This window comes from Thunnus thynnus, chromosome 11, assembly GCF_963924715.1.
Source record: "Thunnus thynnus chromosome 11, fThuThy2.1, whole genome shotgun sequence".
NCBI lineage: Eukaryota > Metazoa > Chordata > Actinopteri > Scombriformes > Scombridae > Thunnus > Thunnus thynnus.
This window is the reverse complement of record NC_089527.1, coordinates 3655436-3681445: the sequence shown is the minus strand read 5'-3', so window position 1 is coordinate 3681445 and position 26010 is coordinate 3655436. Positions and strand designations below refer to the sequence as shown.

General features: G+C 42.4%; 3 protein-coding genes across 11 annotated transcripts in view; all 3 read left to right on the top strand.

Annotated features, from left to right (window-relative positions):
* The first annotated feature begins 568 nt into the window (after positions 1 to 568).
* si:ch211-140m22.7 (uncharacterized protein LOC570370 homolog) lies at positions 569 to 11338 on the top strand. The gene is made up of 7 exons (XM_067602838.1): positions 569 to 718; positions 950 to 1016; positions 3881 to 3986; positions 6307 to 7572; positions 8952 to 9015; positions 9306 to 9430; positions 10998 to 11338. The coding sequence occupies exons 2-7, from the start codon at positions 972 to 974 to the stop codon at positions 11027 to 11029; spliced, it is 1638 nt and encodes a 545-aa protein (XP_067458939.1). The 5' UTR covers positions 569 to 718; positions 950 to 971; the 3' UTR covers positions 11030 to 11338.
* A 2114-nt stretch (positions 11339 to 13452) lies between these two features.
* ndufv3 (NADH:ubiquinone oxidoreductase subunit V3) lies at positions 13453 to 20313 on the top strand. Of its 2 annotated transcripts, none has more exons than XM_067602818.1 (4): positions 13453 to 13576; positions 14442 to 14553; positions 16433 to 18115; positions 19966 to 20313. In XM_067602818.1, the coding sequence occupies exons 1-4, from the start codon at positions 13532 to 13534 to the stop codon at positions 20139 to 20141; spliced, it is 2016 nt and encodes a 671-aa protein (XP_067458919.1). In that variant the 5' UTR covers positions 13453 to 13531; the 3' UTR covers positions 20142 to 20313. The 2 variants fall into 2 exon arrangements, with proteins under 2 accessions (XP_067458919.1, XP_067458918.1); XM_067602817.1 differs by having other exon boundaries at positions 16430 to 18115.
* Positions 20314 to 20730: 417 nt separating this feature from the next.
* The window catches only part of pknox1.1 (pbx/knotted 1 homeobox 1.1), a 13976-nt gene continuing 8696 nt past the window's right edge, over positions 20731 to 26010 (top strand). Inside the window, exons 1-4 of one of the 8 annotated variants that reach the window (XM_067602826.1) lie at positions 20731 to 20829; positions 23147 to 23259; positions 24640 to 24770; positions 25731 to 25902. In XM_067602826.1, the coding sequence (XP_067458927.1) occupies positions 23209 to 23259; positions 24640 to 24770; positions 25731 to 25902 (354 nt within the window). In that variant the 5' untranslated portion in view covers positions 20731 to 20829; positions 23147 to 23208. The other 7 variants (XM_067602825.1, XM_067602830.1, XM_067602829.1 and 4 more) reach the window with 7 other exon arrangements.

The following is a 26010-nucleotide window of genomic DNA, read 5'->3' as shown; positions in this document are numbered from 1 at the left end:
TCAGAGGCAGAGTAGGGCGGGTCATGACTTCGCCATCCCGTAGTAGCAGCCAGCAGCCCCACGCGGAGAGGACTTATTTTGTCGCGCACAGATTACGTCAGCCGCTACTTAACGCGTCACGCCCCCTCGAGAAAGTACAGAATGTACACAATAGCCGCGGATGTGCTTTAACGTGGCAAAAAAGACAGAAAAACGTCCAGAATTCACCCGTTTAAGCGTCTGTACAATCATATAAACATAGAGTGTTAAAGTTTCAAGTTAAAGAATTTATATGCAACCTTTTTGTGCAATATCCGCCGTCTGTATAACAACTCTCTATAGGCTTCACATTCCCAGAGTGTCCTATATATATGTGTGTGTTACTACTACGACCATTCATGTCGTGAAAACACTTATATCGATCAAATTTAGCGAGAAAAGTTGAGTGTGTGAGCAGAGCCCCAGAAAGCTTTACAGGTTAATAACAAATACGCGCGTTCAGCTCAGTCTAAATGAACCACATATAAGATAACAACAGACTAAAAAAAGCTTGCATGTATGCATGCATGCATGTATGTATGTAGCAGGGTGTTTTTTTGTCAGGAAGGGGGCGTCAGCTGTCGCATCCATGTTACATAAAGGGTGATAAAGTCGCCCTGAGCCATGCTGCTGCTGCTGTGAGCTGCTGCTGGAGCTCTAAGCACCTGGATAGGAGTAGACAACATTTATTTATCAACAGGTAACAACTTAAACACACCTTTATATCACAGTTTGCACGACAGGCTTGTTGCTTTGCTTTTTTTGGTTATCTCACAGGAAACACAGTTTGAGAGTTTATCGCAGCTGGTTTTCATTGCAGTCGACGCTGATGTTATTCAATTAATCAATTAAGACCTGCAGGTTGAAGATGCGTAAACGTCGCTGTTGTTATTGTGCTGATGTGTCGTGTTGTGTATTTATTGATGTACAGAACGGGTAGGCTATACAGAAAGATGGCGGCTTCCCTGCTGAGGATAGGACGACTGGGCTGTGTCAAGGTAACACACAACTTCAAGCTTATACAACATATATTTACTCTTTCATTTCTGTGCCACTACTGGAAGTAATCTCCCAGTAAACGCCGGAGGTTGGACTTGTTTATCAGTCGCTTGTTTGTGTCGTCTTTAAATATCCAACATCATGGCTGCACTGTTAATCTGAACAATGTTATTCACTCTCTGAATCAATGAATCCAGCTTCATGTTAAGGTGTGTGTTTTGTTTTTAAATGAAAACATGAATTGGTGAACTTGCTGGATGATGAAAGTTGAGGCAGTTTGTTGCAGACAGTAGCTGATTTCATGCTTCACTGGAGCAGGCTTAAACCAGACACACAGGCCTGCATGGCAGCTGAAGCTCAACCACTGAACTCACTCTGAGCACACTGACACATGGGAGCTGTGGTTCATTTTCATATGAAGATAAGTAGTAAGAACATGTGTGTTTAAGGTTAGGGAGCCTTCAGTAGTATAGAGCCATTCATGCATAAAAATGGTACTGATTAATAGGCCCTGAAAGCTCAATGCACTGCGGCTCAGAAAACACACGACACAGACAAAACACAAAGGAAATGAAGAAAACTTCACATGCAACATTTAGAAGAAAATACAACTAGTGGAGAAACACAAACCAAAACCAGAAAAGTGCTGCAATTACAGAAAACACAAGGAAATACAGACATTTGCTGCAAATACAGAAATATGTAGACTAATCAAACACTCAAAACAAATGATTTAACAACAAATAAAGATAAAACAACAAACACATCTCCTACAAGCAGCGATGTCAAAAGTCAATGTTGAGTCTCTGTGCTCGCTGTAATTAGAAATCCCATTAGAAACAGAATAAAGTCTTTTAGAACATCTGCTCATCTTCAGCTTAGCTGCAGTTTAAGTTGTACCTGGTTTAGAATAAATCCAGCTAAATGCCACTAGAGGGCATCGAGTTTTAACTTAAAAATCCCCTCCAGACATACATTAAGACATGAAAACACTCTGCTTGGAACACTATTGGGTGTCTGATATGGTTTTTCCACAAAAAAGTATGATTATCATCATCGGAATCCTTAAAATTACATCTTCTCCTTCGTCCTCATCAAAAATCCCTGAATATGTGAATCTGTACACAATGTTCATTTCTTAAGTTTTCCTGCTGGACACAAGATGTCTCCTCCTTCAGTGTTAAGTCCATTCTCAGTGTTCAAGTTTCCACATTACACTTGTTTAAATTGAATACCGGACCACGATTGGCTCCAAACTAGTTGTGATGTCACAAGTCCTGCTCATAGACCCGCCCCTTAAAAATCAGATTTGAAGCTGAAGTGAAGTGAAGCTCAAACAGTCAATCAGTCGTAGGAACAAGAAGAAAAACATTATTGAGTGAATTAAGACTTTAAAGTTCAAACATTTCAGCATGTATGATCTCATGAAGGGTGGCTCACCAGTGTATTAAATGGTGTTTATTATATTTTAAAAGGTCTCACATCTGCCTCATTATATTTTTTAATCCAGAAGGAGGGTTACTGATTAGTCGACAAGCTGAAAAAATATTTAATTTTTGGGTTAGCTGAGCCCGTTTTAAACCACAGCTCAGATAGTCTGATGCTAAGTGACAGAACAACAACCCACTGTTGTAGCGTCTAGGGCTGTAGTCTGCTGGTCGACTGGTCGATTAGTTGGTCGATATGCTCTTGTCCGACCAAATTCTCATTGGTCGAATAATCTCCGTGTAACTTTCATAAGAAGAAAAGTGCTACATTAACAGCCTTCCAGGATTAATCCATTATTATACCCCAAAACGGGGGTGTATTCAAAACACCCCCATTGTTTTCACAACTTTGAACTCGCCCAATCTAATGGAGACTGCTGGGTCTAACTGTACTCAACGTTTACTGAATCAGTGTTTCTCCTATAATTATAACAACTATATATTTTAATGCCAAAAATAAAGCCAAATATCCATTCATTCAGAAATAAATAGCGTTTGGGAGTCTCTGCGCAGCGCTGTTCTGTAACGTTATTCAACCTCTGCTTCGTTGCCTGGGAAACTATTGGTAGCGTAACTACGTTTAGGACTACGGCATTGCGTAGTATGTTTGCGTAGCGAGTGGGAAAGCGAGCGGAGCAGAGGAAAAGGTTAGCAGTTAGCTGTCAGTACAGACTCCAGTGTAACAGTTAATAAATGCTAACAAGTCACGTTTGTTGTTTCCCCAAGTGCTGGAAAAGTGAAGGGGGTTAGCTCCAAAGTTAGCAACAATAGGTTAGCCTAACCTGAAGACGCAAAACGGAGACAAAGAGAACTGAGAAATGTGTGGCTGCTGAGTTCACTGTGCACTCTGTCCCGTTACATCCAACATTAAACATTACCTGCTCCACTGATTCCTTTATTTGACAGCTCACATAATCCTGGGGGATGTTTGTTTCACTCCTCACGCTACTAGCCCAATTAGTTATTGATTGGCCAAGGACGTCGGCCAATATCCTGCGATGCGTGCAAGGGGAGGGAGTATGTTGTGTGCCAGAGAACCAGCACATAATTTATGAAAAAATTATTATAATTTTTAGTTTCACAAAATAGAGAAAAATGCCCATAATAATGTTTTAGGACCCAAATGTCTTTTTGTCTGATCAACAGTCCAAAATCCAAAGATATTCAATTTAGTATCATGTATGACACACAAAACTTTCAAATTCTAACATTTGAGAAAATCTGCAACCAGCAAATATTTGGCATGTTTTCTTTAGAAAAAAAAAGACTAAAACATTAATTGATAATCAAAATAGTTGTATTAACTTTCTGTTGATGGACTAACCGTCACAGCTCTAACTGTAATGTCCTGTGTGTGTGTGTGTGTGTGTCGTCAGTGTTTGCAGGCTGAGAGCTGGATTACTCTGAGCAGAGCACCTGCAGCTGCAGCCTATAGCACAAAATCTGGAGGGTCCAAGAAGTCGTCGAAAAAGAACAGCTTGGGTAGGTTTCAGGCTGCTGCTTTCACAACACTTTTTTTTTTTAATCAACTCCTAAATGAAGCTCACTCGGCTCGAACTGTGGTACAAGTGTCAAGTAATCTGTGTGAGGAAGAAACCTGCCAGGATTCAGTACAGGATGAAACTGTAGTTTTAACTTTATTTGCTACAAAAGTACTCTTCAAAACACTTGCTATGCTTTTTGTGATTTTTATGTTATTTATCCTGTTCTGAAGTCGGTTGTTTAACATGTTTTTAAAGTTTCAAAACGTGAGGTGAAGTATGTTAAAATGCTCATTCAAAGTCACCTCTACTTCCCCATTGAACTGATGTTACATCAATCATGCACGCCAATAAACAGCCATCTGTTCTGTAGCCTTGGTAGCTAAGGTGGTTGCTAAGGTGTTTTCATGTGTTGTTCACTCCCATATTACAGATCTGATTCAGCTCCAACATGTACGAATGTATTTGAGAAGTTGACATTTGTTGTAAAGAAGTGAAATCCTGCTACTATAGTTTGTTTACGTAGCCTCCAGAGCCTGAAGCTGACCAATCAGAACAGAGTGGGCTCATCGGGAGGCGGGGCCTTAAAGAGACAGGAGCTAAAACGGCCTGTTTCAGACAGAGGCTGAACTGAGGGGCTGCATAAAGATATTCCAGTAGAGCCGCAGATTAAAAATATAGACCTGGAAATGTGCAGAATGTGTCCTTTTTTAAAGGCAAATGTAACATTGGGTTTCAACCCATTTTTTTTGTTTGTTTGTTTTAAGGAAGAACTGATGACTTTGTGTACTGACCAAAGGTTTTAAACTTATGAATAGAATTAAGTGATGCCATCAAACGTCTTGAGGTGTCTATTTGCCTTGTAAGCGGCAGTTAGACAGCGCGGCATTATCTACAGAAGTGAGACCAGTTATTCGCCTCCTGCAGCACTGCTCCTTTGTGACACTGATAAATATCTGTAACACTGGTGAGAAAGTTTTATCACACAGACCTGTTAACTTGACTGATCTGCAGTTGATTTTCCCTTTCTTGCCTTATTAAATGACAGGGATCACAATTTTTTCAAGTCTGTCTTTAAACAGTATTCAGGTGCACAAGTGAACACTGTAATCATTCCTCCTGTTCATACTGACCATTAGAAGATCCCTTCATAATGCACTTACAATGGAAGTGATGGAGGACGAAATCCACAGTCCTCCTTCTGTGCAAAAATGCATTTAAAAGTTAATCTGAAGCTTGCACGAGGCTTCATCTTGCCAATTGTGTTAAGTAAAGTGGATTTCTTCCAAAGTTAGTATTTTTAGTACAGAGCTCCCTCTTTGTGTTTCCCTGTTGAGCTGCAGTGAAACAATAGAAACGTCTTGACTTAACTTTTGTGAAGAGATGTTCTTCACTGTCATCTGACTTTTTGATTTGTATGGAGCAACAGTTTTTGAGATTTGACCTCCATATACTAGAATACAACATGAGAAGGTATTTCCAGATAACCGGTAAAAACATGGAGAGTTTTATAGCACCAACAGATGATAAAATTATCCAATATAAAGTTGGGTTTTGTGTTTGACAATGTATAATATGAAGCCCTGCAGGAGAAAATGAGACTGGATCAAGTACAGCAAAGGTCAGCAGTCCCCTACATGTCCTGTGTTACTGTCAATCTTTACTATTATTTTACTAAACATGCAGAAGCTGCTTGGTCACGGCTGCAGGCTGAGAGAGCAGTTGTGTAAATAAAAAAGCCGATTTAACCTTTTGTAGTAGAAGCAGACGCTTTTGCGGTATATATGGCAGATTTGTGTGTTTCTGCTCCACCAAAAGAAATGAAATGTAGCAGTGGTGTCATATGGTGTTACATGTCACCTTCAGCTGACCTGTTGTACTATGAGGTGGAAGGCGCAGGCATCAGATTACCTGAGATGGAAGGAAGGTTGCTGATTAGAAATGCTCTCTGACTGATGCTTGCACCACAGTTCAGCCTTCATTTCCACAGGTTTTGAAGATTATTTCACTAACAGCTACATCAGCTGAACAGCACTGATGTGTTTTTGATTTATAATATATTACGTTTATCTAAATGTAAACCTGTTACGGTCAAAGTTACACTAATGGTTCTTATCTGTATACATTTGCTGTATCTCTTTGGCTGACCTGTAGACTTTTGTTTTTTACTGTTAACCGGTACGTGTACCAGATAATCACCTTCCAGCATATCTTTGGATTTGGTTAAATGTGGGTTTATAGTGGACATTCTGTCATCAACCATATACTCATGTTGTCAAAAAAAAATAATGCATCTTCTCTGCTTGGTTCCTCTGTCCTAGACAAGAGCCAGGGTAAAACATACTTCGATATAGAGAAACTTGTCCAGCACAAGACATATGAAATTCCCAAGAAAGATGTTTCTTCAGCAGCTGCTGCTGCTGCAGCAGCACAAGCTGCAGCTAAACCCGTTGCAGAGCCTTTGCCCTCTGCTGCTGCGCCTGAGGCAGTGGTAAGCACCCCCGCTGCAGAAGCTGCGCCAGTGGTTGAGGCTGTCGCAGAAGCCGCACCAGTGGCTGAAGCTGTCGCAGAAGCCGCACCAGTGGCTGAAGCTGTCGCAGAAGCCGCACCAGTGGTTGAGGCCGTTGCAGAAGCCGCACCAGTGGTTGAAGCCGTTGCAGAAGCCGCACCAGTGGTTGAAGCCGTCGCAGAAGCCGCACCAGTTGTTGAGGCCGTCGCAGAAGCCGCACCAGTTGTTGAGGCCGTCGCAGAAGCCGCACCAGTTGTTGAGGCCGTCGCAGAAGCCGCACCAGTTGTTGAGGCCGTCGCAGAAGCCGCACCAGTGGTGGAGGCCGTCGCAGAAGCCGCACCAGTGGTCGAAGCCGTCGCAGAAGCCGCACCAGTGGTCGAAGCCGTCGCAGAAGCCGCACCAGTGGTCGAAGCTGTCGCAGAAGCCGCACCAGTGGTCGAAGCTGTCGCAGAAGCCGCACCAGTGGTCGAAGCTGTTGCAGAAGCCGTTGCAGAAGCCGCACCAGTGGTCGAAGCCGTCGCAGAAGCCGTTGCAGAAGCCGCACCAGTGGTCGAAGCTGTTGCAGAAGCCGTTGCAGAAGCCGCACCAGTGGTCGAAGCCGTCGCAGAGGCTGTTGCAGAAGCCGCACCAGTGGTCGAAGCCGTAGTAGAGGCTGTTGCAGAAGCTGCACCCGTTATCGCTGAAGCTGTCGTTGAAGCGGCACCTGGTGTCGAGGCCGTTGTAGAGGCTGTTGCAGAAGCCGCACCAGTGGTTGAAGCCGTCGTAGAGGCTGTTGCAGAAGCTGCACCTGTTATCGCTGAAGCTGTTGCCGAAGCTGCACCAGTAGTTGAAGCTGTAGCTGAACCTCCCGCCCCAGTTGCTGAAGCCCCTGTAGAAGCTGCTGCTGAGCCTGTGGCTGAAGCTGCCCCAGTAGAGGCTGAAGCTGCCCCAGTAGAGGCTGCAGCTGCCCCTGTAGAGGCTGCAGCTGAAGTTTCCGCCCCTGTGGAGAGCACCGAGGAGCCCGCTCCAGTCGTAGCTGAAGCTGCGGGAGATGTGCTGCAGGTGGACGCCCCAGCTGAACCAGTTGAACCGCTTGAGGGTACACACTACAACCTCCCCCCCCTTCCCCCACAATCCTTCTCTTTCCCTCTGTGGACCCTGCAGTCTACCAGCAGTCATTTTCATCACCATTTATACGAATTTTCACTTGTCGTTTGTGATGATGAGAGTGTAAGGATAAACTGTAAAGATACCCGACATCACAAACACACTTTTTTTGTTTCTAGCGCTGCACAGCTTGTTTCTAATGTTACCTGATGCATTTTTAAGCCAATAACCAGTTTTGCCATTTATCCCTCAAACAACATCCTACCTCCTTCATGCCACATACACACCTGCCCCGCGGTGGTGGGGTCGTCTCTCACGTAGCTGCAGTTCATCTCATTGTCTAACATGTTTTTGTCGCTTCAGCCGTCTTACATCTGATGCACGTGTTTAACTGCACAGCATTTTGGCTTTGCTTTATCTCCGGACACAGTTTTTATTTAGCTTCTTTTCTTTCTAACGTTTGCCTGCTAACTGCACTCGTTTCTTTTATGTTTTCTAGAATTTCTGTCCACCTTCCTGCACTAAGTCACTTATCTGTTCTTCCCACCTTCTTCACTTTTTTTTTTTTTTTTTTTTAAATTCTGGTCTAAATTTCAGATGCTTTCTTTGGTTTAAGAAACACATCTTCTTTCCGAGGAACATGATAGAAGATAATTCTAAGTGCTCTTCGTGTCCCTTTTTTTTTTTTGTGTTGTGGTTTTACTGAACTGTTCTGTTTGGATTTGTATTGGTGGTTGTTAAACACTAAAGATAATGTTACTGTTCCACTGAAGGAGAACGCCATCTTGTTTTTCTTTTGTTGGGGTCTTACATCAAATTTTCCTCCTCTTCTCCCTCTACACACCTCACATTTAGTCGCATGGTGAAATATATTCAATCCCTACATGTCTGTTCTGAATGTTGGGTTGTTTTTTATGGATAATGTGTAAATGTAAACCTTCCGTCCCCTTTTTTTCTTTCCTGGTTAAAGCACTTGGTGATGTTGCACCCGGGTTGCTGTGTGTGGAGTCAAAGTCGGAAGATTTTTAAATTGTTGAGTTTACTGTCTGTACAAGTGTGTAAGAGACTTGAATCAGGCGTCTTTTGTAAATGTTTAGCCTAGCATGACCTATCACAGCAACTTTTTAACCTGTAAACTGACCTGACCTTTCACGTTCTTTCCTATCTGACCCCTTGTAGCTGCCTTCTGTCTACTCTCAGGTGCTGTTTTGTGCATGAGGGTCACGGTTAAAAACCAGATTGGTTGTTTTTTTTATATATTTGTTCTACCCAAATGGACAGATGATATCCAAACGCATGATCCTGGTTTATGAATGTTTTTATTCTTTGTGAAGAGACGTTAATATGTTTTATTCTCTCTGTGACTCTCAGCTCAAATGGACCCGATTCAGAAGCTCTTCCTGGACTCCATACGCGAGTACTCCACAAAGAGCCAGTAAGTTGCACTACCTGTACTGGTTTTTTGTTTGTGCTCCATAAACGCAGATGAGTCGAATGATAAGTCGAGAATCTCCTGAGTCGACTTGCCGTCTGTCAGTCGAATCTTTTTTGCCGCGTCATCATCCACAGAGTAGTGTGAAACGACCTCCTTCCAGTTCAGAAATGTGACTGAACTGGTGATTTGTTCTGATGATTCAACTCAGACTTTTATGCCCATAAAATGTGTGAAATCTGAAGAGAAACAAAGTGGTCCTTTGCTGAGATGTGATGTTTGTCCTCCTGCAGGGCTACTGGGGGGCTAGTTGATGCTGGTTCAGAGTACGAGAAGGCCTTAGCAGAAGAGATAGCGAAGCTTCAGAGACTCTACGGCGGTGGAGACCTCACATCTTTCCCAGAGTTCAAATTCACAGGTAAGTTAAGTTAACGGTGGGGATTAAAGCTTATATTCGCCCTGTGCACAGCCAAAAACCTCTGTAACATTGTCCTCTGAGTGTCCAGCCAGCAAAATCCAGATGAAGGAAGATCTGAGTTGATAAATATGTGAACATGCTCGTCTGAGTGGCCTTCAGTGATCTGTGCACTCAGAGCGAGAAGCTCAAAGAGCAGCAGGAAGTGCTGCTACCAGCTGCTCTGCCTTCTGACTGGAGGTTGTTGGGGCTGCAGACGCTACTCAGGACTGAAGCATAGATATTTAATACCAGTTAATATTCTACTAAAAAAATGCTAAAATGGAGCATCAATCATCCAGTGATTTAAGGTTATTAGTGAGGCAGTAAAGCTATAAAGTACTACGAGCTACGTACAGTGTTACTAGTTATATTATAAAGTCCATTAATATAGAAAGCACAATAACAACTTTACTAGTTTCATTTCATTTATTTTGACTCATGACCATGGAACAAAAACAGGACATAAAATATAGTAACAACAAAACAAGGCTGAGTAATATGGCCAAAAATATTATCAGTATATTGATAATAATTACGATAAATGTCATTAAACAAGTATTTATATTAAATAAATCATTATTTCTTTCAAGATTAAAGGCTGAGATTTTGCTCCTGAGTGAAAGTTAATTGTGGCTTTAAGTTCATCTTTATGGTCAGAACATAATAAACACTTGATTACAACATCCTGTGTGTTGCTTATAGTAAAGGACGGGTTCACAGTTTTTCAAATGTGTCTTAAAACAACAGTTTGGAGCCCAAATGAACATTAAAACCTGTTTTTCTTGCTGTAATCATTTCTCCTGTTCATACTGACCATTAGAAGATCCCTTCATAATGACCTTACAATGGATGTACAAAAATGTGTTTAAAAGTTTATCTGAAGCTAATATGAAGCTTCAGCGTCCAAATGAGTCAAATCAAGTAGATATCTTTCAACGTTAGTCTTTTTAGTGCCAAAGTCCCTCTTTTTGTTACTATACTTCCACCTGCAGCTCAACAGGGAAACACTGTCCGAGGAAACACAAAGAGGGAATTTGATGCTAAAAAGACTGTAAATGTGTCAGATATCCACTTGATATGACTAACTCAGACTGATGAAGCTGAATAGAAGCTTCACAGAGACTTTTAAATGACTGTGTGGACACACTGTGGATTTTGGCCTCCATCACTTCCATTGAAAGAACATTTGAAGGATCTTTTTAAGTACTTTAGTTTAAAGCTACTGAAATATTCACCAGAAGGTCAGTTGTTAATGGTTTTGGTGGCAGCTTGAAAATATATTATACAGGAAATATTAAAATCCTGCAAAGTAGATTTACTTCATGCTCCCAGATGGTTTCTAGATGTGAAACTGTGTTATTGCCACTGTGAGGTTTTATTTCTTGGATGTTCTGTTTGATCAGAAAATGTTAAATCTGCCATAAACCAGATGTACAGCAGGTTGAATATTCTGTGACATTAAGACCAGGAAAAGTAGCGTTAAGGAGATGAAAATGTAAAGTTAAAACTGTACTTTTGTGTTTTTCAGAGCCCAAGTTGGATGAAGTTTCCCAGAAGTGAACCTCAGCACTTTGCAACTGAACTTTTCTACTGTCGCCTTTTTTTTTCCTCTGTACATGTGTACATCCATAGTGGAGCATTAACAGTCTGCTTACTGTCAGAGTCGCAACAAACCCCCTTACCTCTAGCTTTATATGTCAGAATAGAGCTGTGTCCGTAGCTAGATATGTGATGGGAAGGGAAGCTAAAGCATTATAGATGTAGGTTTATGGCAGACAGAATGAACTTAGAGCTGTGAAATACGCTTTGTATAAATCGATCCGAGCTGAATGTGGAAGAAAAACAATAAATTCCAGTTCGTATTTGTCATGTTTACGTTCTTTTCTGTCTGTGAAACACATTTTATGAGGTAAATTCTGCTTTTACAAAGTTTAAACATTTTCAGTTTTTGTTGACATTGTGGTGGTCAAGAATGGAGGAAGTACTCAGACCTTTTACTTAAATAAAAGTACCAACACAGTAATGTAAAAATAGCTAATTACAAGTAAAAGTCCTGCATGAAAAATCCTACTACAGTAAAAGTACATAAGTATTATGAGCTTGATGTAGTTAAAGTATTGCAGTAAAAGTACATAAGTATTATGAGCTTGATGTAGTTAAAGTATTGCAGTAAAAGTAGTGGTTTGGTCCCTCTGACTGATATATTATTATATATGACATCATTAGATTATTAATAGTGAAGCATCAGTGTTAGAGCAGCATGTTACTGTTGTAGCTGCTGGAGGTGGAGCTAGTTTACACTACTTTATATACAGTTAGCTAGTTTAGTCCAGTGGTTCCCAACCTAGGGGTCGGGCCCCTCCAAAGGGTCAGCAGATAAATCTGAGGGGTGGTGAGATGATTAATGGGAGAGGAAAGAAGAAAAAACAAAGTTCTGATACACAAATCTGTTTTCAGTTTTTGGACTTTTTCTCTAATCTTTGATTTTTGCTGAAATATTGGATCATTTGAACATTTATTGAAATGAAAGCATGTGAGAAGTTTAGAGGGAAAAATCACTATTTGGTGGAGCTGTTAACAACTCATAGACATGTGAAATGTGACCCCGACTACACACTGCTTTTTGTAAGACCTCAAAAGGCAAAAAGGTTGGAAACCACTGGTTTCATCTTTAACAATGTGTTGTATTTTAAAAGCTTGTTATATTATCCATTGTGTCAAATCTTCATCTGAAAAGTAACTAAAGCTGTCAAATAAATGTAGTGGAGTAGAAAGTACAATATTTCCCTCTGAAATGTAGAAAGTAGCATCACATGGAAATACTCAAGTAAAGTACAAGTATCTCAAAACTGTACTTGAGTAAATGTACTTAGCACTGCTTTTATATACTGTATATATATTTGTATATATTGTATATATACTTGTATACATTGTATATATACTGTATATACTTGTATGTATTACATATATACTAGATGTGTCTCATTGGGGCTCCAGGTGAGTTTAGTCGCCATCTGCTGGGCTTTGAGGGTCATGACATAAAGTCCCAATAAGTTTTAGTTTATTCTGAAATTATAACGTATTTCAGAGCCCGGTATGTCTGTTTGTACGATAGTTTGATCATATTCATTAGATAGTTGGAGGTATTGAACAGTACAATAACACACGCAGCTTATATGTGAATATCGTTAGTTTACAGACTGTGTTTGAGCTTCTCGACTTGATCTTTAAAGCCTCTAAACATTAATAAAAATGTTACATATTGATAAAAATGACTTCAGCACAGAAGGGTTAATAAAAGGAGATGATGATGTAAAAAGCAGAGGGCAGCGCCCGTGGTTTGAACCACCAGTCCGAGGGACCAGTTAGTTATGAGAACAATTGGACAAATCGTTTGAGAAGTAACCGCTGAGCTAAACCTCCGCCAGCAAATCTTATAACAGGAAGACTTATAAAGATGAATATGAGAAAATAAAGAGACGTTTCAAACAGGATCCGAAGAGTAACAACCTCCATACAACTCTGCTTTACTTTATTTATTCATTTAATTACGTTTTATATTATTTTAAATGATCTAAGTGACTGAAATGACACTACAGGTGTGTTACGCTTTTCTTTTTTTTTCCTTCACAACTTTATTGACAAAGAACATACAGAACAAATTGGAGAACATGAACAGAAAAAATCCCTGAACACAGACAACAATGTAATGATAACATAAATGCACATAAGATAAACATTTTACATTAATCTCAAAATAATAACAGACATTTTGTTCTTTCTGTTTTTGTTAAGCTTGAGACATTCTGTGAATGTAAAAAGTCGATGTGAAACGTACTTGAGGTTTCAGATAGATAAACATAATAATAATGAAATAAAATGGAGGATATTAAGTCTTTTCTTGCTTTGAAAGTTTATATGGTAAAAACACAGTTTAATGAAATAACTTTTTTAACCAGCAGAGAAGCTGAAGATGTTTTTATTCACGTCGGTTTCTCTGCGGAACCTTTGAGTTTGTTCCTCAGTTTCCGACCGGAGCACAACACGGGGTTACACGACGAGATGGCGACCTCTCTGCTGCGGTTAGGGCGACTGGGCTCTCTCAAGGTAACAGCGACCTTTTTATCTCCCAGACATCCTAAATATGGTTTGTTTGGATCCGACAGAGATCTGAGACGATGCCGGTAAAATATTTAAAACCAGGCGGAGGTTCGGTTGTTGTTGACCCGGTCAGAGGCGCCTTCTGACGCGTCCAACACCGAGAAAAACAGACGGTGGTTTCCCTGAACTTTACTACACCTGAGCTACCTTTGAGCTACTACCTATAATCATAAATATTCAGTGGTTGAAAGTAACTAAGTACATTTACTCAAGTACAATGTTGAGGTACTTGTACTTGAGTATTTTGATGCTACTTTATACGTCCGCTCCACTAACGTTACATTTCAGAGGGAAATATTGTACTTTCTTTATGAATATCGTTACTTCTTCCACAACTGGAACTATTTAATAGACATTTTCAACATAACACGTTTTAATTTAAACCATCTATTTGGAAGAATCACAGAGTTCCTGTGTGACCCTGATGATGATGGTGAAAGACGTGTATTGATATCATTTACTTGAGTAGAAATACCACATTATATAAAAAAAATATATCTAGTTTTATCCATAACCCAAAGATATTCAGCTTACTGTCACAGAAGACTAAAGAAACCAGAAAAAATTCAGATTTAAGAAGCTGGAATCAGAGAAGTAGGAAATGATCACCTTAAAAAATGACTGTTGGCAACTAATCAATTAATCAACTAATTGTTGCAGCTCTAACATATATATATATACATTTAGTACATTTAGAGGAAAATCTATTGGGAAAGTGTTTATGGATAAAATAAGTAGTTAATGTGATGACTGAATGCTGATTGTTACACCTTGTCTGTGTGTGTGTGTGTGTGTGTGTGTTGTCCTGCAGTGTCTGCGGCTGGAGAGCTGCGGCGTCCTGAGGTCTCGCTCCGCTGCTGCGTTCTGCACTCAGGCTGAAGATCCTGTAAAACCTGCGAAAAAGACAAAGGCTGCAAGCAAGAGTAAGGCTATTAGATTCAGTTCTCCTTATAAAGTTTCACGTTTAAATTTAAAAAAAAAGATGTCTTGTTGTTATTTTGTATTAATGATGTTTTACCCCTTTTTTTCCCTCTTTGTTCATAATGTTAAAAACTATTTTGGTAAATATGGGTAATGATGTAAATGTTTAAGCTTAATGTGTAACTCTTCCCTTGCAGTTAAAAAAAACACGTGCCATAAGAGTCTAAAATGTGCTTTCCCTTCCAGTCAAACATCCAGAATGATTTAAATTAAGTTTGTAATGAAGTGTTGCTGATTGTGTCTAATTGTGAACATGACAATATAAACAATGTTAACAGTATGTTTATGTCTATTTTCCATTTTTGTGTTGTTTTAAGACACATGCAGTGGGGGAAGTAAGTATTCAACACATTTTTTTCAGTAAATATGTTTCCAGTGCAGCTATTCACATGCAGTTCAGACCAGATATTGGTATTAACCCAATAAGGCATCACAGCTAAAGAAATCATAACATTTCAATCAATGAAAAAGTTATGTGCATTAAATTGGAATAAACAGGAAAACACGCTAACTTATATGTAGGTAATAGTTGATGGAGAAGCCTCAGGAGGGATTTTCATTCTTCTACGCAGACAGTCTTCAAATGTTGAAGAGTCCAGGATCCTGCTGCTGAATCTTTATCTTCTGTCCTGTGATTGACTGGACCTTTCCAACACCTTTATTTTCCTTCTCTGGAACCAGTTGAAAGTCTCCTTTGCAGCATGTTTTGGATCATTGTCCTGCTGCATGCCAAAAGATTCTTGTCAAGAATATCCCGATACGTGGCTCCATTCATCTTCCCTTCAACAATGTGGATCCTGCCGGTACCACGAGAAGACAACCATCCCCGTACCGTAAATGCTTCCACCTCTGAACTTCACTGTAGGTGTTTTAGGGTCATACACAGAACCGTTTCTCCTCCAAACATGGCGCTCCAATTTTTGTCTCGTCTGACCGCATCACATCCTTCCAGTGATCTACAGGCTTCTCCAAATGTTGTGCAGCAAACTTCAAACGAGCTTCAACATGTCTTGTCTTCAGTAATGGAGTCTTACGAGGAGATCGTTCATGGACACCGTGGCGGTGGAGTGCTCTCTGCTTCTTCCAGGTCTTTCTGGAGCTCTTTTCCAGTGGTCCTTGGGTCTTTGGCTACTCTTCTGACTAATCTTCTTACTGTCCGGTCTTCAATCTTGTGAGGAGCTCCTGTGTGTAGCCAGTTGATGGTGCAGTGATGCTGCTTCGACTTGCGGATAACGGCCCCAGTGCTGCTTATTGGAACATTTAGGAGTTGAGGAGTCAGTCGGTAACCTTGATATTCCTACGTTGCTCAACAGTCTTGTTGTGAAGGTCTTGGCAGAGCTCTAATCATCATGAGATGGTTCTTGTGTGACAGCTTGGTAGCAAACGATGTGTCACAGATGGCTAACCCTTTTTAAAATGTGCTAACCTAGTTGATTCTAACTAGCACAGGTAAGAGGACTGATTAGTGGAATCACCTGGTTCAGAGCTTTTTCTTACTTGCGTGTTCAATACTTTTTTCCTGAATCATTACAATTTAATGCACTTTATTGATTGAAATGTTATGATTTCTTTAGCATTGTCTTATTGAGTTAATATCAATGTCTGGTCTCAATTTCATATGAAGAGCTGCCCTGGAAATATGTTCCATTAAAAACAAGTTGACATGTTGAATACTCATGTCCCCCCATGTGTACATATATATATTTGAAATTCAAGAAAAGCACAAGTTAAAGTTTTAGGGAACTTTGATTCGCCTTCCAAGTCTGTAAATATTCATGATTATTTAACCACTCTTGTCCCATTTACCATTTTCCTCAGCAGCAGAGGCTCCAGATGAGCGAGCAGCCCTGCTGGCCTACAAGACCGCAGTTGCCTTCCCAGTTAAACTTTCAGACCCTGGAGTTTTCCCAACACAGTCTCTAGGTGTAGCTGAACCAGTGGCCAGCTCCACTGCTGCTGCAGAAACAGCTGCAGCAGCAGCTACAGCGCCTGTTACTGCTGCCAGTGAAGCAGCTCCAGCCGTCACCTCAGAGTCAGCTCCTGACCCAGATGCTGCTCAGGTAATCGCTGACGCAGCTCCCCCTGCTGCTGAGCCTCTGGTAGATGCAAGCAGTGAAACCTCTGCAGCAGAGGCTTCAGAAGAGAGAGCAGCCCTCCTGGCCTACAAGACCGCAGTTGCCTTCCCAGTTAAACTTTCAGACCCCGGAGTTTTCCCAACACAGTCTCTAGGTGTAGCTGAACCAGTGGCCAGCTCCACTGCTGCTGCAGAAACAGCTGCAGCGGCAGCTACAGCGCCTGTTACTGCTGCCAGTGAAGCAGCTGCAGCTCCAGCCGTCACCTCAGATGCTGCTCAGGTTATCGCGGACGCAGCTCCACCTGTAGCTGACGCAGCTCCCCCTGCTGCTGAGCCCCTGGCAGATGCAAGCAGTGAAACCTCATCAGCACCAGACGACACGCCCGTCGCCGCAGCCTCCGCCACAGACGATGCAGCCAAGACAACCTCCTCTGAACCAGCAGAACCAGCCGCCGACGGATCATCCTCCTCATCGTCCAGCGACTCGGATTCTGACTCGGACTCTGACTCTGACTCAGACTCTGAGGACGAGAAGTCAAAAGAGAAGACTGAAACCAGGACCCCGGCGCAAGAGTTGTCAGAACCCAAAGAAGAAGCAGAAGTCCAGGAGGTCACATCGGAAGTAAAGGAAGAAGCTGATGAAGCTAAGAAGGAACCTGAAGCTACTCTCACCTCCGCCGCTGAAGCCGTACAGGAAGCTGCTCCAGCAGCAGCTGCACACACAGAAGCAGCCAGCGTTAGTGCTGAGGAGTTGGTGGACTCTGCGCCAGAGATCAGCGAGACCATCCCAGACGTTTCAGCTGAAGCTGCAACGGAACCTTCTCCAGAAGTAATAAAAGACGTTGCATCTCCCGCTGGCCCCGATGCCCATGTAGACACTCCAGTTGAAGTTGTGACTGAGGCTGCAACTCCAGAAAAAACCCCAACTGACGCTCCTGTAGAAGCCGCAGAGCCTGCCTCCCCCGCAGAAGCTGCTGAAGTCCCCGCAGAAGCCGCTGCAGCCCCCGCAGAAGCCGCTGCAGCCCCCGCAGAAGCTGCTGAAGTCCCCACAGAAGCCGCTGCAGCCCCCGCAGAAGCTGCTGAAGTCCCCACAGAAGCCGCTGCAGCCCCTGCAGAAGCCGCAGCCGAGCCTGTAGAAGCTGAAGTGGCTGCAGAGCCTGTAGAAGCTGAAGCCGCCCCCGCTGAAGTGGCTGCCGAGGCTGCAGCTGAAGTTTCCGCCCCTGCAGAGAGCGCAGAGGAGCTGGTGGACGCCGCTCCAGTCTTAGCTGAAGCTGCTGCAGAGCCTGTAGAAGCTGAAGCGGCTGCTGAGGCTGCAGCTGAAGTTTCCGCCCCAGCGGAGAGCGCAGAGGAGCTGGTGGACGCCGCTCCGGTCGTAGCCGAAGCTGCAGGAGAGGAGCTGCAGGCGGAGGCCCCAGTCGAACCGTCTGAGGGTACACACTACACCACCCTATCCCCCTACACTATACCTCTCCCTTTCTTCTTTGTGGATCTTTGAGGCCCCTACAGATGACCATACTTTTCTCTCTATCCCTCATAACACATTCTGAGTAGTGTTTAGGTGTTAACCAGGCGTCAGCTTCCTCACATAGTTGCTGTTGCTTTCACAGCTTTTTTAAATATCATCCCTGGATTCTTTTAAATAGTTCCATCACATCTAACCACCTTTTGTTTTTCAGTTTGTTTGTTTTGCATGAAGTGGACCTTGTGCACATGTATTTTAACCACGCTTGCAGGGAGTTTTGTTGCATTACTTTTACATTTTGCTTCTTCTTCAATATTTCCTTTGCTTGCATTCTGCACATCAACGTTTAGACTTGTCTGTCTTTTCCCCGCCCACATAACTATGTCGCTGCCGCTAATGTACAGTCAAGGTGATAGTGCTTGCTTCTACTAATCATGCTTTCTGCTTTCTTCCTCTCTCTCTTGCATAGCTGCTTCCCTGCCAAATCCGCCTTCACTGCCAGAATATTTTAATCATATTTTGCTTATTTTTGCTCATTTTTGGCTCATTCTTGTCATTTATAACATTTATAACTTGTTTCTTTGTATGAAAAAATGGGTTCCAGGTATATGAGTTAATGTTAAGGTTACAGGTAATGATGCTGCTGTTTGGTTTCATGGTGCCAGGTAATGCTACTGCTAACAGTAATGTTAGAGTGCACATGGTGAAGACGTTGTTGAAAAGCTTCTTGTCCCTGGCAGCAGCTGGACGAGCAGACACTGGGAGCGGTTGGAGGCCGGGGAGGTGTTTCAGAAAGCAGGATTACACAGTTACCGATTTGTTTTTAAAAATATATAAGCAGACCTGATATGAGAGCTGTGTGTTGAACAGCAGGTTGAGATACTCATCAGTTCTGTTACTGCAGCCCTTTGTTACACTTCTCTCACCAACTGGGTAATTCTACTTCCTGGAACAAACCCCCCCCTCCTCACCTTTTTCACCTCTTGTTCATTTCTTTCTCTTCTTGTTAAACGTTGTAAATATGTTCTTCAAGGGTTAAGCATGACTGATGGATGAGAACATGTTTAATGTGTCTTTAAATGCACTTCTCTGTGATGTTGACGTGTAAGACCTTTCTCTCTTATTTGTTGTTTATAACCTTACTGTCTCGACATGCTCAGGGGTTTTTCCACACAGACTTAGATATAAACTGGTATTTAGAGAACATTTATGCAGTTTAAACAAAAGCTTGTTTCCAACACACTTTGATTTTGACTTGTTGCCCTATTTAAAACCCATTTCATGCCTCAGCTGGTATTATTATTTCTCCAGTGCGGGCTGTCTTTTACTGCCTGCAAGCATGTTTAACTTCACATGCTGCCCCCCCCCCTCCTCACAAACATGATCCTTGAGGCTTTTCACACTAGTGTGTCTCCACACTCTGTTGGGGGTAATGCGGGCCTGCCGCCATAGGAAATGCCCCCACCATAAACCACCTTTGTCAGCACGTGTGAATATGTAAATGAGCTGCCCCATTTAAAAAAAAAAAAAAAAAAAAAAAAATCTTTTTAAAATATTTACAAAGCAAGCCAGACTTTTCTTCTCATTTTAGAGCTCGTCAGAAATAACCAGATCAACTCTTTAATTACCTTTTGTTGCCTCAAAATGAGAAACATGTCACAGGATAAGACCCAGCTCTGCATCGGTGTAACCTTGTGCCATTTTTGTTTTAATGCATGAACAGCAGGAAGATTTGTGATAGTCTTCTTTGTACCCGACTCAGCTTTTCTCACATGCCTTTTTTTTTTTTTTTTTTTGTTTCTCCCCCTCCCTCTGCAGAGGCTGCAGCAGCAGCAGCGGCACCTCCGGAGCCCGAGGAGCCTTTTGACAACAGCACTTATAAAAATTACCAGCACCACGGCTACAACGCGTACACATTCGCAGACCTGGATCTAGAGATGGCCAAGTATCGGCTCCCTCAGCCCTCCTCTGGCAGACCCTCACCCAGACACTAGAAGAGCTGACCCGGCTGCAAACATTGATTATTGCTTAAAGATGATGCTGATGTCCCTCTTTCTGTATGATCAACCCCCCCCCCCCCCCCCCCCTCTCAGACACCTGTCAGATCTGCATGTCATCCTGATGTTAAAAATGTTATATTATTAAAGTACACAAATGAGAAATAAAGCCTGTTTCTGTCTGGTCTGATTCTGTTTTGTGTTATATAAAGGGGGAAAAGCGTATAAAGGGATAGGCAAAGATCAAACGCATCTTTTATGCTGCTTTTCTGCCTTGGGGGGGTCATTTGAATACAGCTGAGTGCGCAAGTGGTTTATCTGTTTCTATTTTAATGATTACAATTTTGACTCCCTCAGCCTGCCTGCTTCTGCTTGCACATAATGCCCTAATTATGCTGGTTTATACGCGTTATATTAGGCGTTAAACAATCAGCCTCTTGTTGTTATGTTTGTGTATTTGTGTGCTTTGGATGATGTTTAAAGATATACATAGAAAATGTGTTGCATAAATGAGGGCAGCCAGTGAAAAACACAGCAGGGTGCAGAGGGACGTCATGTCTCCGCCCACCTAATGAATATTCATGCGCCGAGCGCCCCTGCGTGCCCTTACGCGATGACGCAACGCGACAACTGCGGGTCCCGATTGCTGCAGCCGCTTGTCAGTGTGACGAAGATTGGCACTCAGGTAAGCTGTCACTCAAAATCCCTCTTTTTCCGTTCCCTATCAATCAAACAATCTGGGCCGCACGCAAAAATGCCCCGGGGCGAGCAGCGCGGACCTAGGCAGGGCAGCGGAGGGTGTTTTTGGAAGGGAAGCAGAAGCGGCAGATCTCCGGGAAGAAGAATAAAAAAAAATCTGTATACAAGGGAGGAGGAGGAGGAGGAAAGGAGGGGGGGTGGGGGGGTAAAAAAATATGTCGGCGTTTTGGGGGCAGAGGAGGATTGTGGAAAAGCGAAGGGCGAGAGCGAGAAACGAGGCCCGACAGTTGTAACGTTAGCGCGGAGGGGAGGGGAGGCGGAGGGCAGCTGTCCCCGCTTGATTGATTGACTGATGTGGGGAGGATTTTAAGGATCAACCGGGCTAGCCTGATCACAGTGTAATTACTGTACACATTTGACACGAAAATGCATTTTCATTTAAGATGGTAGTTAATTTGCAAAACGCTAAAGCCGCCGAAGCCGTGTTATTAAGGGCAAACGGCTCGCTTCGTATCAATCCGCAGCGGGGTCTTTTTTTTGTACCTGGCTAGCTAGCTCTAGGTTAGCATGTTTTTTGGCAGTGATTCCCCTCTTGCTAAATATGGCGGTGTGAATTTGTCTGCACCGTACCAGCATGAGAAACACTTTAAAGTTACACAGTTAGCTGCCCCCGCTAACGTTAGCTGAAGCTCGGCCGGACGGTTAACCTCCGGTCGGGTCTGCCGAGCTAACGCCAGTGTAGCGTTACGTTGCAGGCGATATTGTGTTAAAACAAAACGGCCGAGCTGCTTTGTCTGCGAACATCTCTATTATCTCAGTTAAGTTAGAGGATAGTTGCTAAACGTTAAAGGTCAAAGGCTTTCCTTAACTTTTATCTCCTCTTGCCGCCATACACTTGTGTCCGAGCAGCTAGCACGGGGCTAAAAGCTAAGTTCATCGTGGTGGGTGTGTTAGCAGCAGTTAAAGTTAACATTAGCTCACTATTATTATTATTATCATTATATCGTACCTTAGGATTTCTGTATCTGTCTGTTGTAGGTTTTATGAGTGACATGGACAGAAGTGTTTGGGAATGTTGACAAGACATATCAAAATACATCGTCCCTTCATATAACGTTACACTTCAGCAGTGGTGGAAGAAGTATTCAGATCCTGTACTGAAGTAAAAATACCAGTACAGCAATATAAAAATACTCCATTACAAGTAAAAATTCTACTTCAGTAAAAATACATAAGTATTCTGAGCTTGATGTAGTTAAAGTATTGCAGTAAAGTAGTGGTTTGGTCCCTCTGACTGATATATTATTATATATGACATCATTAGATTATTAATAGTGAAGCATCAGTGTTAGAGCAGCATGTTACTGTTGTAGCTGCTGGAGGTGGAGCTAGTTTACACTACTTTATATACAGTTAGCTAGTTTAGTCCAGTGGTTCCCAACCTAGGGGTCGGGCCCCTCCAAAGGGTCAGCAGATAAATCTGAGGGGTGGTGAGATGATTAATGGGAGTGGAAAGAAGAAAAAACAAAGTTCTGATACACAAATCTGTTTTCAGTTTTTGGACTTTTTCTCTAATCTTTGATTTTTGCTGAAATATTGGATCATTTGAACATTTATTGAAATGTAAGCATGTGAGAAGTTTAGAGGGAAAAATCACTATTTGGTGGAGCTGTTAACAACTCAACTTTCCAACAAAAAGGTTGGAAACCACTGGTTTCATCTTTAACAATGTGTTGTATTTTAAAAGCTTGTTATATTATCCATTGTGTCAAATCTTCATCTGAAAAGTAACTAAAGCTGTCAAATAAATGTAGTGGAGTAGAAAGTACAATATTTCCCTCTGAAATGTAGAAAGTAGCATCACATGGAAATACTCAAGTAAAGTACAAGTATCTCAATATTGTACTTAAATACAGTACTTGAGTAAATGTACTTAGTTATTTCCCACCACTGCCTACGTGTGTGCATATATATCAACACAGAACATTTAAGACTGTTCTTCTGCATGCTATATTTAGCTCGCCATTATTGTCTCATTGTTTTGAAGAACTGTTTGATCACAAGAAGTCGTGAATGCTCACCCAACGTAATGTTACATTAATCAGCATTAATGTTCAACATGAGTTACTTGCATGAAAACAAGCTTGTTCATTCCTCCTTTAATGGCATCAGCCCAGTTTACAAAGCCTAATAATAATCTTTCATTCTGATATCATGACAGTCAAATTCATTACAAGCTTTTGTGTCTCCTCACATGGGCGTCTCTGACAGGTAGCCTAACTATAATTGTGTGTATTGTTTAGGTTGGCCGCCTGTCCCCGCTTTCTATAATGCCCCAGTGTTTGCAGCATCTGCAGTGAACGTGATGGCAGCCCACTCGGTTTCCATAGACAAGTACCCAAAGGGAGAGCAGCAGGTGGGTGAGAGGGAGAAATAGAGTTTGGGACCATCAAGGCCATTTACAACCTGCTCTAACTGGCTGAACTGCCTTTTTTTTTTTGTTCCTGTTTGTTCAAGATGATCAAACACAACAGTGAGAAAGGACAGTGTTCGCAATAACTGCACCTAAATGTTTCAGGCAGCACCCTTCAGTTATTTTTAGTGGCGATAAGTCGGCCTGGATAACCAAACAAAGGGAAACGCTTAATGCATGTAACGCTAGAACTCAAGAAATGTTAATGCTATTACATCAGTTTTAGTAATCTGTTGGCGGCATACTTGTCTGTCTGTGGCAGGCCAACCGCAAATAAATCACTGTACGATGCAGTGTAAAGCTCTATTTCTGCCTAGTATTTCTGTGCTTATGTAAATTGCATACAAAACATCTTTATTTAAACGCCAAATTCGGGGTGTCGAGAGCTGAGAAAGATCTATGACTAATGAGAAATTTTCCACCCAAAGGAAGTGATTATTTTTAGCCCATTTGCGCTCAATCTAAGTCATTGTTGGTCACAGTCACATGGTTGGAGATGGGATTTGTGCTACTGGAAGGGATCCCGGGTTGCTTGTAGGCAGGCACGGTGTGAAAATGTATGAAAGGAAAAAAGGAGGAAGAACTCCTAATCGGTTAACGCGCCTCGAGTGGAGTATTTCAGAGGCCACGGGCACAGTTTAACGTGTCCTGTTATTTCTGATGTTAGCAGCATGCAGCAGGTAACAGGTGGACTCTGCCTTTATTATCATTATTATTATTATTATTATTATTATTGTTGTTAATTATCAGTTGCAATCAGATGGTAACACCAGATATGGAAGTGTTGTTTGTGAGCTCACAAAGCAATATGAAGATACCAGAGGGCATCAAACACAGATTTAGGTGCTTCTGTCCACTAGAGATGCATATCAGTATTTTCCAGCTATTAATGAGAGTTATGCAATTATTACAATGTCATCAAGTGCGACCACAAGCGATAACAAATCAGGTTAAAGTGTGCTGGTGTTTGGCAGTGACTGATAACTGACATCTGTCTGTCCTGATTCTTTGTACTCCTTTAAACAGAAATCAAAAGTCAAATCATTTGAAACATAGAACCATGTGTTTTAGGTGGTATTCGCACCACGTCCTCATGCTTTTCTATAGGGTTCATAATGAAGCAAAGCTCTGTGTGAAGCTTTGCCCTGCAGCTCCTCTCGCTCTTCACATGATGTGTTTGACTCTCATTCTCCGCCTTTCTCTTCACCTCTTCTGTCAGTTTCTGTCTCTGTTTGTGTCACTCTATTACTTTCTTTTCTCACTATTTCTTTCTTTGTTTTGTTTTGTTTTCTCTCTTCCCCCCCTCTCCCTCCCCCCCTGCAGATGCAAGGTGTGGTAAAAGTAGACAGTGAATCGGAGCAGAAGTTTATGGAGGGGACGTTAGCAGAGGCACCCAGCCCGACACCCACAGAGCCACAGACGCCCATGGACGCGGACAAAGCCTCCATATATCGGTAGAACTCATTCTCTGTGTGTGTGTGTGTGTGTGTGTGTGTGTGTGTGTGTGTGTGTGTGTGTTTGCTTAGTGAGAGAGAAGCAGAGGAACAGGCAGAGATGTTCAAACCTCCTCCTCATCATCATCATCATCATTTATACCACCCATCTGTTCCTAAATCTGTGTACTTTTCTCTTTCCCCCGTCTGAAGGGTATTGATTTAAAATTGGCCAGTAATAAGAATTTTATCAAAAGGAGAAGCTCATGACGTCCATGAAGGCCTCCCCTTTGTTCATGTGACTCTCATGTTGCTGTCTGGCATCTTAACGGGTGTGTCAGCACCTCCTGCTCTCTCTCTGTCGCCTGGACTCAACTGCTGTTTGAGATGTTGTGTTAGTGTGTGTGTGACGTTCACGCTGAACACTTACAGTCACATTATGGCCTGAAAACAAGTCATGTGACTTCACAGGTAGCTTGTTTATTGGACAGTATTAGTCATGTGTCACAGTGCTGTTTTCATCTAGTGTCTCCATGCTTTGTCCATGTTGTCTCCATGTTGTCTCCGTGCTGTCTCCATGCTGTGTCCATGCTGTCTCCGTGTTGTCTCCATGCTTTGTCCATGTTGTCCCCGTGTTGTCCCCGTGTTGTCTCCATGCTGTTTTCCATGTTGTCTTCATGTTGTCTCCATGTTGTGTACGTGTTGTCTCCGTGTTGTGTACGTGTTGTCTTCATGCTGTCCCCGTGTTGTCTCCATGTTGTCCCCGTGCTGTCTCCATGTTGTCCCCGTTTTGTCTCTGTGCTGTCTCCATGCTGTCCCCGTGTTGTCTCCGTGTTGTCTCTAGGCCTCTTAACTCCTTGTGGTGTTTGTTTTACATGCCTTACATAAAGGATTTGTTCTTCTTGAAATGATTGCGCAACTTAGCATCTTGTCCTGTGGTGTGTGCGCGTGTGTGTGTGTGCGTGTGTGTGTGTTTCACAGACATCCTCTGTTCCCTCTGTTGGCTCTGCTGTTTGAGAAGTGTGAACAGTCCACGCTGAGCTCTGACTGCATCACCTCGGCCAGCTTTGACGTGGACATCGAGAACTTTGTCCGCAGTCAGGAGAAGGAGGGAAAACCCTTCTTCAGTGAAGACCCTGAACTCGACAACTTGGTGAGATAACTCTGCATGTCAGGACGGGAGTTCTTCCAGCTTCACATGACTTTGACCCATAAATCACCCCAAGACTGTTTGAACTATTTTAATATTAAACTACATTTT

What these genes read in the sequence shown, in the direction of transcription:
- si:ch211-140m22.7 (XM_067602838.1), top strand. Translation starts at nt 972, where the DNA reads ATGGCGGCTTCCCTGCTGAGGATAGGACGACTGGGCTGTGTCAAG. An exon ending in GACGACTGGGCTGTGTCAAG is followed by an intron (nt 1,017 to 3,880) that starts GTAACACACAAC and finishes GTGTGTCGTCAG; the next exon opens with TGTTTGCAGGCTGAGAGCTG. An exon ending in ACCAGTTGAACCGCTTGAGG is followed by an intron (nt 7,573 to 8,951) that starts GTACACACTACA and finishes TGTGACTCTCAG; the next exon opens with CTCAAATGGACCCGATTCAG.
- ndufv3 (XM_067602817.1), top strand. Translation starts at nt 13,532, where the DNA reads ATGGCGACCTCTCTGCTGCGGTTAGGGCGACTGGGCTCTCTCAAG. An exon ending in GGCGACTGGGCTCTCTCAAG is followed by an intron (nt 13,577 to 14,441) that starts GTAACAGCGACC and finishes GTTGTCCTGCAG; the next exon opens with TGTCTGCGGCTGGAGAGCTG. An exon ending in CCCAGTCGAACCGTCTGAGG is followed by an intron (nt 18,116 to 19,965) that starts GTACACACTACA and finishes CTCCCTCTGCAG; the next exon opens with AGGCTGCAGCAGCAGCAGCG.